The 15,657-nt window shown below is 44.6% G+C and overlaps 2 protein-coding genes across 4 annotated transcripts; one reads left to right on the top strand and one right to left on the bottom strand.

Annotated features, from left to right (window-relative positions):
- Positions 1-344: 344 nt before the first annotated feature.
- LOC147424803 (uncharacterized) lies at positions 345-5,221 on the top strand. 3 transcript variants are annotated; one of them, XR_015186378.1, is made up of 9 exons: positions 348-1,916; positions 2,005-2,103; positions 2,199-2,264; positions 2,342-2,407; positions 2,505-2,849; positions 2,969-3,076; positions 4,211-4,433; positions 4,663-4,771; positions 4,878-5,221. XR_015186378.1 is itself a non-coding variant. In XM_086499659.1 (7 exons), exons 1-7 carry the CDS (start codon positions 888-890, stop codon positions 4,226-4,228), a joined length of 1,731 nt encoding a protein of 576 aa, XP_086355785.1. In that variant the 5' UTR covers positions 348-887; the 3' UTR covers positions 4,229-4,481. The 3 variants fall into 3 exon arrangements, 1 of the variants encoding a protein (XP_086355785.1); XM_086499659.1 differs by lacking the exons at positions 4,663-4,771; positions 4,878-5,221 and having other exon boundaries at positions 4,211-4,481; XR_015186379.1 differs by lacking the exons at positions 4,211-4,433; positions 4,663-4,771; positions 4,878-5,221 and having other exon boundaries at positions 345-1,916; positions 2,342-2,411.
- A 1,735-nt stretch (positions 5,222-6,956) lies between these two features.
- On the bottom strand, positions 6,957-10,915 carry LOC147424804 (uncharacterized). Its single transcript, XM_086499993.1, has 7 exons — positions 10,818-10,915; positions 10,569-10,731; positions 9,502-9,991; positions 9,045-9,402; positions 8,285-8,927; positions 7,230-7,661; positions 6,957-7,139 (listed from the first exon to the last, which is right to left on the bottom strand). Exons 1-7 carry the CDS (start codon positions 10,913-10,915, stop codon positions 6,957-6,959), a joined length of 2,367 nt encoding a protein of 788 aa, XP_086356119.1.
- Between the last annotated feature and the right edge of the window lie 4,742 nt (positions 10,916-15,657).

The following is a 15,657-nucleotide window of genomic DNA, read 5'->3' on the forward strand; positions in this document are numbered from 1 at the left end:
CCCATTTATTGCTTAGTGTCGTGTGACCCCCCTCTTATGAAGCATGGGGAAGGCTTCTTAGGAAAGCACGTCGTAGGGGACGTGTGATCAATGACGGGAACAAGAGTGTGTGTGGTGAAAAAAGGTGTGAAGCCCCACCCGCATCAACGACAGCCACAAGCTATCGGCCACGTGGAATTTCAGATAATGAAAAAAATTCGGCCACCGAACAAGCAAATGATTTGGCCTATAAGGCCCCACGCCACGTGCCAATGTGCTGACCTGGCACACGATCCTGTCCAGCTACTGGTCAGCCGCTAAATCTAGCGGTGACCTCATTGTGAACTGGCTAGATTTGGTGGCCTTCTGGACGGTGTCAGTAGGAGGCAAGTATCTAGGTTTGCACGGGATTTCTGCACATTTCCTGTAGTGCAGATTTTTTCCTCGTCCTAGCAAGCCTACCTTGCAGTCTTGCAACCCTACAATTCATGGCATTTTGCGAAAGTTGCCTAGTGGGTCTTACCCTTTTCGTACATCTACCTCAGCGCGCTTCTCTCACGGACTCCCTTTCTTGCTGTCCGCAGCTTCAATGGCGAGCTTCTGATTTCCGGACACTGATGCAGGTGAGCGTCTCCGGCCCCTTCTTCCAGGAAATCTAACACTCGAGTCCCGCTTGCCATCTGTTGTCCTCACTTGGGCATCTCAGCTCTTGATTAGATTCTGCTGCCTGCTGGCTTGCGGGGTGCCTGCGAAACTAGGGTTTCTTCTCTTTGCTTTGCATTGGTGCGTACTTGCTGCCTGTCCGTCACGACCAAGCTTGGAACACAGTGGATCCATTGGCGGAATCACTTTTAATGATTGAGTATGTTCAGTAGAGGTCGAGGATATCCCTGCCTCTAACGCTGGTCATGTCTGCGGCCAACAACACATCCAAGTCGGGCAGCAAATCGTGTGGAAGTCCAGATGAATATTACGAGGATGAAATCGTGACATGGCTTCAATATCCCTTGGGCGATTCCTTAGAGAAAGGCTACTGCTCTGAGCTTTTTGGGCAATGGCCCTCCGGTGGTTCGACAGTGGTGAAGCCGCCCACCACCATTGGAGCCTCGAAAATGCCAGTAGTCACTTCCATGGGTGTGGGGACATGTACGTATTCAGAGAATGGCTCGTTTTCCAGGTCAGAATGTGCAACAACTATGGTCGATTCAGGTAGCGGTAATCTCAAGGAGAGGGTTGCAAGCGCTTCTATTGGGGTGGCCAGAACGACATGTGCAGAAGGAGCCTTGGCTCTTGGAGCAGAAAGGGCTGCGGGCCTTGTATCTCAATCTGGAAGAGATGAGTTTAGCAAGGTGAAAACTTCTATGCAGCCGCCTGCAGGGTCTCAATTAACGCCGCTCTCATCACTGCATGCCGTTGCTGTTCCAGAACACTCATTTCGCTGTAGGCCTGTAGCTGTGCCTGGTTGCTTCACAAGCAAGCTACCCCAGTCACCCCAATGTGGGCTTGCTAGCCCTTCGAAACCTCCAGCCTCAGTCTCTAGCGGTCTAGCAAGCACAGGGAAGGGTACTATGCCAAGCTCAGTTTCCTTCACAACTTACAGACCAAGGAATTCCGCTGAGGCACCGTTACAGATGCCAAGTGCCCAGGAAAGTGGATGCAGCCGAGTCACGGATGAAGTAAGTGTCAGGAGGGCTCCCGAGTATGCAAGCAGTATGAGTAGTCGAGGGCAGGCAGGCATTGGCCAAGCTGTAGGTGTTATGCCAGCTAGGTTCACTCCTCCAAATATGGAAGTTCACTGTGAAAGGACTGCTGCCCTTGGTATGTCAGAACTTGTTGCATCTTCAGGCCGATCCCTTTCAGGCACTACGTTGAGCACCAGGGAGGCATCTTCGAACAGTGGAAAAAGGAAGCTGGAGGATTCGGAGTCACAAAGTGAAGTATGTGCACTGGCTTTTGCTATTCCTCTCCACTTCCCACATTTTGTACTGGTTAGGCTAATAAGGTGCAACTGCTGAATGATATCAGGATGTTGAGGGCGAGTCCAGTATTGACATTAAGCAGCCAAGGAAGCCTTCTTCTTCCAAGAGAAACCGAGCTGCAGAAGTTCATAACCTCTCAGAGAGGGTAGGCTGATTTGCCTGATCAATTCTGTTTTCAAAAGACTTAAAAGGGATATAAAAATCAAAGATTCTGTTACTCACATGCTTGCCATTCTGCAGAACCGGCGCAACAGAATCAATGAAAAGCTCAAGGCCCTACAGGATCTTATTCCCAACTCAAGCAAGGTGTGTGGATTGCAGGTTCCTGTCACCGTGTTTCATTCAATGTTATGAAGATTGATCACATTGAATGGTTTTTGTAGACCGACAAAGCTTCTGTTTTGGATGAGGCAATTGAGTACATGAAGACGCTGCAGATGCAGCTACAAGTGGGTGGGCAACGAGTTATTCATTTTGAGCACGCACTAATTTTTACATGGATGTGTATTCAAAGTGCTGGTTGTGAATTATTATTTATGTGAGCAGATGGTGTCGATGCGGAGTGGGTTGAGTGTCTCGCCTATGATGATTCCTCTCGGTATGCCACATTTACAAATGGCTCCACTTCACCCCGTGGGCCTTGGAGTGCCGGTTGGGCATCCAGGGTTGGGAATGGGCATGGGGTTACACATGAGCATGGGAATGGGAATGATGGATTTAGCTCAAGGAATGACAACAAGGCCACCTCAGCCAGTCTCTGCATCTCCAAATCACTTTAGCATTCCTTACCAGGTTAGAAGTACTACCGGGCTACATGATTGCAGTCTGGATTCCTCGAACATGGGGAGCATTCCCTCGCAATTCATGCCATTGCCCCATAGTTCTTCTCAGGTATGGTTTTCATTGTAAATTTTTTTGGTCCAGGAATAGATTGAGCTCAACTTACTTTGTTTCAGATCTTTGAGAGCTGCGTTTTAAGTTGCGATTTTGTTCATTGGTCTTTTACCCAGATTCATCCGGGTTTGAGTAGCTTTTCAAGTGTGCATCCACGGCAACAACAGGAACAATGGCAACACACAGGACAACACAGCGAGGCCAGGGAGCCCTTCAATGAGCAGGTGTCACATCCTTCATGCTTTTGCAAGTTCCTGTCTATGTTGAAGTGCTTGAGGGGTCTATGCCTGAATCTGTGGATTATGCAAGGAGTATCTACCTTCCTTTTTGCCCTTTCCCTAAGAACAGAAGAGCAAGACAGGAACTTGGCATGCATGACAATACTGCTTCATTTTGAAACCATCCGAATCTAGAATTGTGGACAGTATTGGAAAAATGCCATACCTTATGTTTTGCACCTGGCTTATAGCTTTATAATATGCAAGATTGTTGTTAATCCCAGCAGAAAGGACATACAGTATTATGTCATGAGCGTTCGGTGCTAGTGCTATTCGGTTTTAGTATGGTATGGAATGAACTAAGGCAAAGCTAAGTACGATGAAAGAAAGAGAGAGAGAGAAGTACGATGAAAGAAAGAAACTAAGGCACAGCTAAGTACGATGAAAGAAAGAGACTGAAGTTCCCAAATTTTAGTATGGTATGGAATGAACTAAGGCAAAGGTAAGTACGATGAAAGAAAGAGAGAGAAAGAGGGCCTTGTGATACTAGTGGACTGAAGTTCCCAAATTTGTCCAAAACAACGGCCTGTCAATAAACAGTTAAAACTCACCGGATGCCTAATGTGCTAGTTCGAACTCCATACGGGACTGGACAAGTTGGAAGCAGAGGTCAGTTTGTCAAACGAGGACAACCCTGTTTGACATTAATGTGGCCTAAAGGACTCAAATCTGCCCAAAACAATGGCCAGTCTCCTTGAAAGCTGGCCTTTTTGAAGGGGAAGCATTGGTAACACGTTCATTAACATTGGGTTCCAGCGTACTGGGATTCAATGGTTAAATTGACCGGATGCCTAAACAACTAATTTGGACTCCGTATGGGGCTGGATGGGTTGGATACAGAGGTCTGTGCGTGGAACGTGAACAACCTGTTTTGACTTTTGGGAGATGAGCTTCCGTTGCCTGAAGATTTTGTATCAGGCATTGTGCGCCTTCTGCTTGTCATTGTCATGAGTAGAATGTAATCCATACTGTGCTTGGAACCCATAGTGTTGGCTTACATTTCTTGAAGCTGCTAGTATTGATAGACGTAGATAGACCTGCTTGTGCTATCTGTCATTCATACAATCTCCTATTTTGCAGGTAGGCAAAGAAGGTTAGGAAGTTTTGCCCCAAGACCCTCCATACAAGGATGACGTTTTTGTCGTCATGGAAGTGGTGTGCTGATCTTTATGGTGTCGAGGTTACAGTGTGCAGGAAAAAAATTTGGTCCAGGGAGTTCTTGCCGTCTTCAAAGTTGGCAATGAACCTGGTTGCCATGTATTCTTTCATCGGAGCTGTTCAGGAATTTATCTGAGCTTCTCTTGTATGTGTAAAATTATCTGTTCATTTATCTAAATTGTTTACACGTGGTTATCTTTCTTCTTCAAACTCTTCTAATTGTTTGCTATGCCAAGAGTCCATATAAATTTGGCATGGGAAAAGAGACGTCAATATGATCTGATTCACTGACCTCCTCTTATTGATGATGGGTGGTTTCGGGAGCTCAAGTAAGATGTTTGTTACCTGAGTTTCGTTGATAATATCCTGTGCAGGCAATCGAACTCTTGTAAAGGAGGAGCTTGTTTGGAAACTGCCAAGTGACAAAAGAATAAGCCAATTGGGGCAATGCCGACGGTAGAATGAGCATCTTGAATGTGGAAGGTTGGACATCTTAATTAAGTTGTGGTTTTCATAGCATGCAAGAGGGAGATTTTAAGATAGGTGAATTTAAGAGGCTTGAAGTACAGGTTTAAATGGCTAAATGTAGGAGGTTTTTCTCTTCGAGTTTGATGCGATATATTCAGATTCGAACGCGGGACCGAGTCCCATGGGCGAGGTGAGGGTCATTATGAGGGATCAATGGTCTTTAGTAAATTGGCAGGGTTGGAATTCGATGTGCTGTTGATCAAGTCTCATCCCTTGATCCTGGAATGGTTTATATGATACTATTTGTGTAGTAGTCATGAGCGAATAAAGGGTGGAGATAATACTATTTGTGTAGTAGTCATGAGCTGATCAAGGGTGGAGATAATACTGTGAGCTACATTGTGTTCCATGCTGGAACTTTGCGAGCTTTGTGAACGATGTGTAGCTGTGAATTGTTTGCGAACCAAATGTAAGAAATGTGGAGCAAGCTGCTGCAGCATTGAGTGAGTTCAGTAGAAGGGTTTTATATTTTTGAGAATTTAAGCAATTTAAGAGAGATACATTAACAAGAGGGTTTTTTAAAATCCATTTTGGCCAAAACCCACAATTGATAAAAAAAGGGGGCTCAATCTCTATATCAACAATTTAACAAAGTGTTTTTTAATTACCCTGCAAATGCACGGTATATAGGGGGTTTCTTAATAGTGGATCCCTTGAGTTGAAATTACATACTAGTTTATTCGATTGATGTAATATGCTGTCAATCTAATGATCACCACATTTGCATGAACGTGGTGGTAAGAGGGCAGCTACATTCACCCTACTTGCTACCTTATGTTTGGCTGAGAGAAACTCCAAGTGCGCACATGATGCAAAAGGTTGACCTGGCATTTGGGATATGGTGAGGTGGCAGCAAGATTTCTGCCACTGCGTCAAGCTGCTGGAAGTAGGCTATGACTTAAAGAGCCTGGGATGGCAGTGGCAACTATGTGGGGAGCTCTACTTCTGGAAGCTTGACAAACTGCAGCAAGAGTCATGCTGCCAACCTTATTCCAGATGTTGCAAGCTTTTACAGGAGCTGAGAACCCTCACATCAAGAAATTATATGCCAAATGGGAAAATTTTATTAATATCTTCTAGATGCTTGAATTCGTCATTTGAGCATGTGTGCGCTCTTAAGTAACTAGTAGAAGGGAAAAAGCACTGAAACTAACCTTGCAACAAGACCAAGTGGAATGACTTGAGATTAACTTCAATGGATGTGCACCTATATGCTTAGGGTAGTACAAGCATGATATACCGCAGGGCTTGTCAGCTCCATCCGGCACCGAACTTGGGTAATGCTTTGGCATGCAAAAGTGGGTAGGGAGTACAGAGTCCTCACAACTAAGTGGCGAATTCTGAGAACGTGTGCTTTACCTCCCTATTTTTGGTTTACTAATGTCACAGTATGCTCTTTCAGATGGCCTTGTGGATCTATTCTTTGGGATTGGTATCTTGGTGCTCTGGGTTGCCTGTAGGCTCGAACAATCTCTGCTTACTATGGTGTGACCCCTTTGTGAGTCTTAAGGGGTGGAGTTGGGGTAGCTCTTTGAGTGAGTTGTGTTGTCCTCCATTGTGTATGGGTGATTGGAGAAGAGCCTCTCTATGTCTCTAAAGAAGCAACTTAGCTATCTTTGGTCTTTTATTGCTCTTAACCGTGCACCGACCTATAAAGTAGTTGCATATTTGCCCCGTAAGCTTTCACATGCTCAACATCACGTACACAATGTTCCTTTTTGTCCATCCCACCCTCACATGCCCTGTATGTCCTTCGGTCCGTATGAATTTGTGTTGTCCACTCTATCTCAATCTCTAGTCCTTAGCTGTCAAATCATCACTTTAACACTATGTGCTAGTGTTGAGCATGTGGTCTTTGTTAGTTCATCACATAGTCATGTGACTTCCATGATAGTAGAATGAGGTGTAGATGGTTCCTATGAGAGTGGTACTGCACCTCAATGTGCTTTGTTCGAGTGTGAAAGATAGGGTTCTTGACGATAGCAATGCAACTCTGATTGTCGCACAAAAGAGGAGTCCTAGTAGTTTGGGGAAAACACAACTCTCCCAGTAATCTCCATAGCCATATGGCCTCACAAGCATCATAGCAAGCTGCTCTGTACTCCGCCTCTATAGAAGATAGCGCATGGTGGGTTGTTGCTTACTGCTCTATGAAATGGGTCCCGAGCCGAGTGTGAACTATTGCTGTAGTAGAGCGCCGAGTATCTGGATTTCCTTCCCAATCTGAATTGCACCAACCAAGTAAGGTGCAACCCTTGGAGTGACCATAGAACACACCATGGTCCAAGGTGCCGCTGATGTACCGCAAAGTACGATGGGCACACTGCCAATGTTGCTAACGAAGTTGGGTGTTGAAAGAAATGAGAAGAGAGAATGTGTAACAAATGTCTGGTCGGGAATAAGTCAGCCATACAAGGTAGCCAACAACATTCCTGTACTGCTCCAAGTCAATCTGTGGGGAAGGATCGTTAAGCGATACGTTCTCTCCGAGCTTAAGAGGAGTGCCAATCGGTCTGCAGGATGTCATATAGAATCTCTCCAGGATAGTCTTCGCATACTTCCACTGAGAAAAGAAGTTGTTGTCTGGTGTCTGAAAAATCTCGAGTCCAAGAAAATAGTGAAGAAGCCCAAGATCAATCATCTCGAAACGCGTCTCCATAGCTCTCATAATCAACTTGATCGTCCTGGTCCATGAGCCTATGAAAATAAGATCGTCCACATAGACAATCATTATCACAATCAAAGAGCCATCAGAGACAACATAACAGTTGGAATATGATGAGGTACGTCGTAACCCCAGCTTCACGAGAAATTGGTCAAGTGTGAGGTACCCCTGTTGTCCAGCCTGCTTCAGTCCTTACAATGCTTTCCACAATCGATAGACCCAATCCTCCTTGCCTGTATGCGCAACGCAGGAGGTTGCCCCACATAAACTTCTTAACCCAAATCGCACTTTTGACATCCATCTGGAAGATAGGCCAACCAAAGTTGGCTACGAGAGCAAACACTGTGTATGGTCGTCATGCAAGCGGTGGGAGCAAAGGTCTGTGACTCGTCAAAGTCCAACTTGGTCACAGTGCTAAACCCCGAGCAACAAGTCTCGCCTTGTGTTTGTTGAGGGAACCATTGGCCTTGTACTTCGTTTTGAAAATCCATTTCATAGAAACCACCTTCCGCTTGTTGGACATGGGAACCAAAGTCCAGGTTTTATTCCGCTCGATAACGTCCATCTCTGTTTGCATGGCACACTTCTAGAAATTATACTGGAGTGCTTCCTCCGTCGAGGAAGGCTCAACTGGTGAAGCCTGAATCTAAGACATCAGTGCAAAGTTCACGAACTTTGCGCCATCATAAACTTGCCTGTCCTTGAGGCATGCAGAACGTCGAGGCTGTCTAGGGTCTTGCGAGTCTGGTAACTTCGTGACTCCAAAGGAAGAAACCATAGAGTAGAGCCAACCAGGTACTAACTTCTCCTTGCGCCTCAACCGAAGGAGAACCATCATCCATATTAGAATCGGAATCTGAGATGGCATGATCGGGTGAAGTAACTGGCTGCGGTGTAGAGGGTACAGAAACAAGAACATGGGCAGGATCATGTGTAGGAGGTGGACAAGGAGTAGATAGAGAAGGGATAGGCTTGGATGTTGCCCCCTCTGCGGGTGTGCTGAAGAGCTCCATGAAAGTCACATTAGGATAACTCTGGTGGTCTTGGCGTAAGGATTGTAAAGCCGATATCCAGCAGACCCTCGTGAATAGCCGAGGAAGATGAGCTTTTTCGTGTCGCTTCTCCTTTGGCACATGGACAAAGAAAGGACACCCAAAAACTCGAAAGTGTGAGACCAAGGACTTGTGGCCATAGCAAGTTTGATAAGGAGTCATGTCCTGCAAAGCATGTGTGGGAGAATAGTTCTGGATGTTAACCACCATGTTGCACGCCTCTGCCCAATAAACTTGGGGCAAAGAAGTATGCGCAAGCATCACACGAGCCATCTCCATGATAGTCTGATTGTTCCGCTCAACAACTCCATTCTGGGAAGGAGTAGTCAGCTGACACTGGATGCCCTCTAACGTGCACCACTGTGCAAAGTCCTTCGAGGTGAACTCACCCAATCTGTCTGTGCGAATACTATTGACGTGCAAGTCCTTCTCCTTTTCAACTATCGTCTTCCAATTTCAAATGAAACTTAAAGCCTCTGACTTGAGCTTTAAGAACGAAGACCAAGTGTACCTGCTGAAATCATCCACAAGCACAAGCAAAATCTGTGAGCCAGAAAATGAAGGAGTGCTCCTCGGGCCACATCGATCAATGTGAACCAGTGCAAGTGGTGCCGAAGCTCTATTGGATGGGTGCTTCAGAAAGGCAACCCTGTGTTGCTTGCCCAACTGGCAAGCCTCACATATGCCTGATGAAGAGCGTATCGCTGGTAAACCCTTCACCATAGAGGTCCTAGCAGCTTGCTGAAGCTGCTGATAGCATAGATATTCAAACTGTGTATGCCATAGTGAAGAAGACTCCGTGGTCCGAGACAGAAGAGCAGTGAGGCGGTATAGGGAACCATCGCGCACACCGCGTGTAAGGATAGTACCTATTGTAGAATCAGAAATGGTGAATGTGCCACTCCCAAAGTGTATGTCAGCTCCCTAAGAGTCTCAACTCGACACAAAGAGGAGGTTGAAGACCATGCCCAAAATGTAAATCGCCTCCACTGAACTGAACTTTGGGTCTGAGGTAGAACAAAAGAGGGTAATCTGGCCTGTGCCAAATAGTGGAATCTCATGGTTGTCAACCATAGTGACGGTTTGCCCGTGCGTCTTCGTGAGAGAGCTAAACCATGACTGTTGGGGAGTCATGTGAGTGGTGGCTTCATTGTCAACAACCCAAGTACTTAACTGCGATGTAGCAAGAGCGTGGTCCGTCGAGGTGACAAGAGTGGTCCCCACCATCTTGTGAGAGGCTACACCTATAGTCGAGGTTGTCTGTTTCTCCATGTTGGCCTCGTCTCGCTTCTTCTTTCTGCATTCTGATTCTTTGTGCCCTTTCTTGTGGCAATGGTAACATTTGATGTCCTTGTTCTTCTTCTTCTTACCTTTACCTTTCTTGTTACCTCCTTGAGCTATCAATGCTCCTTTTGCATCCACAGCACCTCTGGCTCGGAATGCGGAGTTCCCCTCGATCTGTCTAAGGGAAGTGAGAATCAAGTGGGAAAAGAGGTACGTCTGGATGGGAGCAAACTTTCAAAATTGGGACCAAAGCGTGGGGGAAGCTTGAATAGTAAGAGGACAGCCATGTGTGTTGAGGTGATACTGCCTTCCGCAGGGACAAGGTCGTCCAAGAGTTCCCGCATGCAGCGGGTCAACCCATCGAGTGAGTTGAAATCCTTGAACTGGAGGTTGTACAACTCTCATTCAAGTGTGATCTGTCTAGCAAACGAGGTCTCCTCAAACTGGTTAAGAATCTGTCTCCACAATGGATGTGCATGCTTCTCTTTGGAAACTTCCTTTGTGATGTGGTCCGAGAGGCTCATCATAAGAAAGGTGAAGACTCGTATGTCCCGATCCACCCACTCGTCGATCTAAGCTTGAGTGGCGGTGCGAAGGGAAGGCAGAGTAGCCGAATAGGTGAAATCATTCAACCATTCCCAGAGTCGATGGGGTAGGCAATGATTGTGCGGACTCGTGTCCTCCACACAAAAAGTTGTGTAAATCCAACTTCTTCTCCTCAACAAACTTGTTGGATGTAGCATTGGCAAACGCAGAAGTGGAAGTGGAAGTAGTTGCCGAAGACGTAGTGGCCCCCTTCTGGGACTGTTATTGTTGTCCCTTTTGCTTCGGAGTCAAAATGTCGCGTGCTCAAAAGAGTAGTCCCAGAGGTAGATCGAGATCGCAAGTCGCCGATGAAGGTATCGTCTTCAATGCTGTAGCAGTCCAAAATAAGCGCTCAGACAACCAACGAAGGTACCGTCTCCAATGTCCTGACAAGCAAAGAGGTGATCAACCGCACAAAGGGTAAAATTTCAGCGTGTTGTCCGCCTTGAAAAACGTTGCAGAGGATGCTGAAAACGCTGTTGTAGTAGAGATTTCAGCGTGCCTGTATGCCATAGATAGGTATGGGAGCATCACAATGTTAGAAGAAGGGGTTCTTGCATTTTTTCAACCGTCGAGGGACTGAAAACAGAGAAAAAACAGCAAATAATAAGTACCAAAATGGTGCCGATTGGGTGTAGATGTTTGTCCAAGGTGTAAATCTGCAAGTGCCCTTCCAAGTCGTGGCCACTCCCGATTGTGCAAGAGGCTTAGCGTTTGCAGAAAACGCAGTAACCTCAAAAAACGCAGCAAGTGCACAAAAAATGCAGCAAGATCTGAAAACACAGATTTGTCCAGAAAACATAACCTAGTCTGAAAAATGCAGGCCGATCTGATGCCGTTTGGTGTGCGTTTTTGCTGTTGAAGGGGAGCGATAGAGACGGAGGTTGCAGATCAGGCTGATGATGCAAAAACGCTAGGGCTTAAAAACGTTGATCATCGTTTTTGAGATTTACCGCGATGAAAACCGGCAGAAGTGCTAGCGCTAGCCTCAGGATGAGGGATCGATGCAGATTCTCTGCATCTTGGCGACTGATACCATGTGAGAGTGAGCAGCGGACAAAGTGTGAGTCACGCGCGTCGAAAACATGAGAGAGAGAGAGAGAGAGAGAGAGAGAGAGAGAGAGAGAGAGAGAGAGAAAACACAAGTGCTTTGCAAATGATGCTCTCAATACACAATTGAATGATTACAAGACTCTAAGCATTCTATTTATAGAATCTTAGGTTGAGGTAGGGCAAAATGTGTAACTGATACAAAAAACATAAAAGCCTAAAAATGGCTAAAAAATGTGTGCACCCAGCCAGGCTCGGAAAATGACCGATCGGACACGTGCTAAAAGTGTCCACCCATGCAATCTACATGATGTGTGATGGGTGGCCAACCTGGGACTAACAATTCCAAATGAAGCATATTGAAATGTCAAAAGGGTTCCCTAACTTCGTGGGTCGACCTCACTTTGTAGGGGTTGATCTTGGGATAGTTTTTGACTCACATGCCTTGTACTATACCCTTGTACTACCTACTACATGCACTTGCTAGTTCTATTTCTATTTCTGTAGTTCACTGTTGTACACACTTCTTGAGTGTTCATTTCATTTATTAAGCTTTGTTTCCTCGTGGTCATCTTTTGTGTATTGAGTCTAAAGTATCTATACTCTTTATAATGCAGCTTAAAATTTTGAAAGAAGAAGAGAGCCTCCAAGAGTCACACTCTGCTTCATTTAAAAGAAAACCTTTGGAAACATTTCATTTGAAATGCAAAAGTGAAGAGCTAAGTACTTCGATGGTAAAAAACGAAAAGACTTTTTGATTGACTGATTGATTGATTGATTGCTGACAATGTAAAGTCAAAAGATTAGAACTTAGTCTTGGTAATTCAAAGTCAAAAAAGTAGTACTCTATCTACAATTATATTATTTACAGTTCTTGGGAAGGCCACTGAGTTTCACTTCTGTCCTCAAATGTCAAGGGTGACCATTTGAAGAGTAGCTTTACTTTGCATTTTGAAGGCCATGAAGAACTCCCCTCTACGTGTCGTCCAATTAACCTCTCCCAACATTCTTGCACAATGAACCTCTCTCAACACACTTTCACAATGAACCTTCCATGCGGTAAATGATCTTCGATCTCGGCACATCTGTGTTAGTGTGTGTGTGTGTATGTGTGCGAGAGAGAGAGAGAGAGAGAGAGAGAGAGAGAGAGAGAGAGAGAGAGACCCGTTGCAGGTGTGTGTATGAGAGATAGAGTTGGCGTGCCATTTGTTGTGGTATTGGAGCATTGCGGAGGTCTTCCACATTTGCATTGGATTAATGAAGTGCAATGAGCTCGACAATTCATCCATGGGTGTCTAATTGTTGTGGATGTCTTAGACACATTGTGTGTGTACATGTGCGTGTGCACGTGTGCGTGCGTGCGTGCGTGTGTGTGTGAGAGAGAGAGAGAGAGAGAACCATTCTATACTTCTATGTGTGGATGAGTGTGTTGAGAAATAGAGAATGGTCCATGCGAATTATGCTGTGTGTGTGTGTGTGTGTGTGTGTGTGTGTGTGTGTGTGAGAGAGAGAGAGAGAGAGAGAGAGAGAGAGAGAGAGAGAGAGAGGGCTCTCACACCGGAACTAGAGTCAGAGGGAAGGGAGAATAAACATTGGTCTTACATCAACAATCGATGAAATTTGCAATCGAGAATCGAGAATTGACAATTGACATCTACAGAATCGAGAATCGACGTAATAAAAAAAGTTTGATCCAATGAATCCAAGGCAGAAAGCGTGCATACCCAAGGCAGGAGCGGACCTCAATAGATGGCAAAGGCGGACAATGGGAGGCAACTCCAACAACTCTTCGATATTTTTGAAGGTTTTTCGCTACATTTTTGTGAGCTTTGTGGTTTCCTTCGGGTTGGCTTAGAATTTAAAAGTAAATCTCAAAATTTGTAGGTGGGATTACACATAGCCTAGATTTTTTCAACCGCAGCTGAAAGGCAAATTAGAATTTTTGAGGCAAATCATAAAAATTTGTAAGAGAGGTTACACTAAATCGAGTTGAGGTGCAATGTTTTTTCCCAAAAACATGAAAAACTTAGGTATGAGAAATTTTAGGGATAACTTTATTATATTTGAAGGCTTTTACACTCATTTTTTTAATACTTTGTACATATAGAGATAATTTTCTAAATCTGTAGGTGAGATTACACTAGATCTAGGTTTTTTCGAGCATTTGTCTATACTATGATTTTTCCCAAAAAAAAATTAGAGGCAAATTTACTATAAAATTTGAAGGTTTTTGCACTAAACTTCTTTGCACTTTGTAGATTCTCTAAACTTTGATTTAGGTTTCTCTACTTTGTAGTTTCTTTGAACTTTGGAGGTGGTCTTTCAATTTAAAAGTTAAGGTTTTGATGTTAAGTGTCATTCTTTTTGCATCCATGGCTCAGTTGGAGCATGGCGATGTTGTATTTTTTATGTTTCTAATTCAGTATCGTTGAGTGAGTGCTGTTGAAAACAAAAAAAAATAAAAAATTAGAGGTAAATCTTGAAATTTGTAGGTGAAATTACACTAAATTTATGTTTTTTTTTCAATGTTGTGGGTGTCCTAATCTTCAAATTATATTTTACAAGTGTGTGGTCCGTCCGAGAGAGAGAGAGAGAGAGAGAGAGAGAGAGAGAGAGAGAGAGAGAGAGAGAGAGAGATGGATGCCCCTTTCCTTGGCACCCAATCCATTCACTCTCTTTCTTTGCCTTGGCCTCCACCCCCCCCCCCCCCCCCCCCCCAAAGCCCTTTCCTTATGTCACATGGCAGGGGCCTCCAAGGTGCATGAGATATAGTTGAGAAATTTGTAGGTGGGATTGCACTAAACCTAGGTTTTTCTCGAGCACTTGGGTACAAAATAGTTTTCTACTATTACTCAATAGTCCATTATCTATACTCTTTATAATGGACCTCAAAAATTAGAGGAAGGAGAGGGCCTCCACATGTCGTATTTTTGGTTGATTTGCATGGCCCGTTGGATCAATGCCGATATTAAGATGTTGAGTCCCAACCTTAAAAAATTGCATAAAGTAGTTCAGATTGCAACTCCATCCTTTCCCAACAACTTGCAATAGTCAAATTTGTGAGTCTGACAAGTTATTGTCAATCTGTGTGTGTGTGTGTGTGTGTGAGAGAGAGAGAGAGAGAGAGAGAGAGAGAGAGAGAGAGAGAGAGAGAGAGAGAGAGACAATGTAGAATATGCAAATCCAACCTTTTTCACAACATACAGATTGTAGTAGTCAAAATTGTGCACCTGATAGTTTGCATGTGTGTGTACACGCTCTGTGTGTGCATGTGTGTCACTATTACAGTGTGTGTGTGTGTGTGTGTGAGTGAGAGAGAGAGAGATCCTTTCCTTGGCAACTTGGTAGCCCACCAAAATGACTACGAAGCATCAAAACCTGTCTACCTCCAACCAAGTAAGATCATGAGAAGCCCGTATATTGGCAAGCCATGGTTTTGATAGCGTGGTGCAATAGTAGCAAGTTGGTAGAAATGTGGTACATTGTCATTGATCGATGAGTGGGGAGATATGGACAACTCAAATTTGTTAGAAGTCTTGTGAATGATGAGTTGATCGCAACCGATCAACCGAAAGCACTCGATGTGAAGAGAGAGAGAGAGAGAGAGAGAGAGAGAGAGAGAGAGAGAGAGACCTATTGAGCAAGTCTTCAACTTAAAAGAATTGAGAAATGGAAGAAAGAAGGTGATAAAAGAGATATCAAAGACCTACTTGTGATTCCTAGGACTACTATTTCATTGTGTGTGTGTATGAGAGAGAGAGATCCTTCCAATTACCATGCTTTTCTAGAGAGAGAAAGATAGAGAGAAGACGTACATATGCATTGTTATCTTTCTATACCGATTCCAAGGACTACGTTTCCATTGTGTGTGTGTGTAAGAGAGAGAGAGAGAGAGAGAGAGAGAGAGAGAGAGAGAGAGAGAGAGAGAGATCCAATTGCCATGCTTTTCTTGGCCACAGCAACGCGCGGGTCACATACTAGTTACATTAATCACACAGACGTTTGTCGCGGTGTGTGTGTGTGTGTGTATGTGTGTGTGTGTGTGTGTGTGTGTGAGAGAGAGAGAGAGAGAGAGAGAGAGAGAGAGAGAGAGAGAGAGAGAGAGAGAACTATTGTCTAATAGAGGGTAAAATGTTTATTTTTGGGCTAATGCCACAAGGAGCCCATGAGGAGCTACTTGGTTAGCCCTTCTACTTCTATATTCT

The sequence above is a fragment of the Adiantum capillus-veneris genome, chromosome 25 (genome assembly GCF_014529385.1).
Source record: "Adiantum capillus-veneris isolate H3 chromosome 25, ASM1452938v2, whole genome shotgun sequence".
NCBI lineage: Eukaryota > Viridiplantae > Streptophyta > Polypodiopsida > Polypodiales > Pteridaceae > Adiantum > Adiantum capillus-veneris.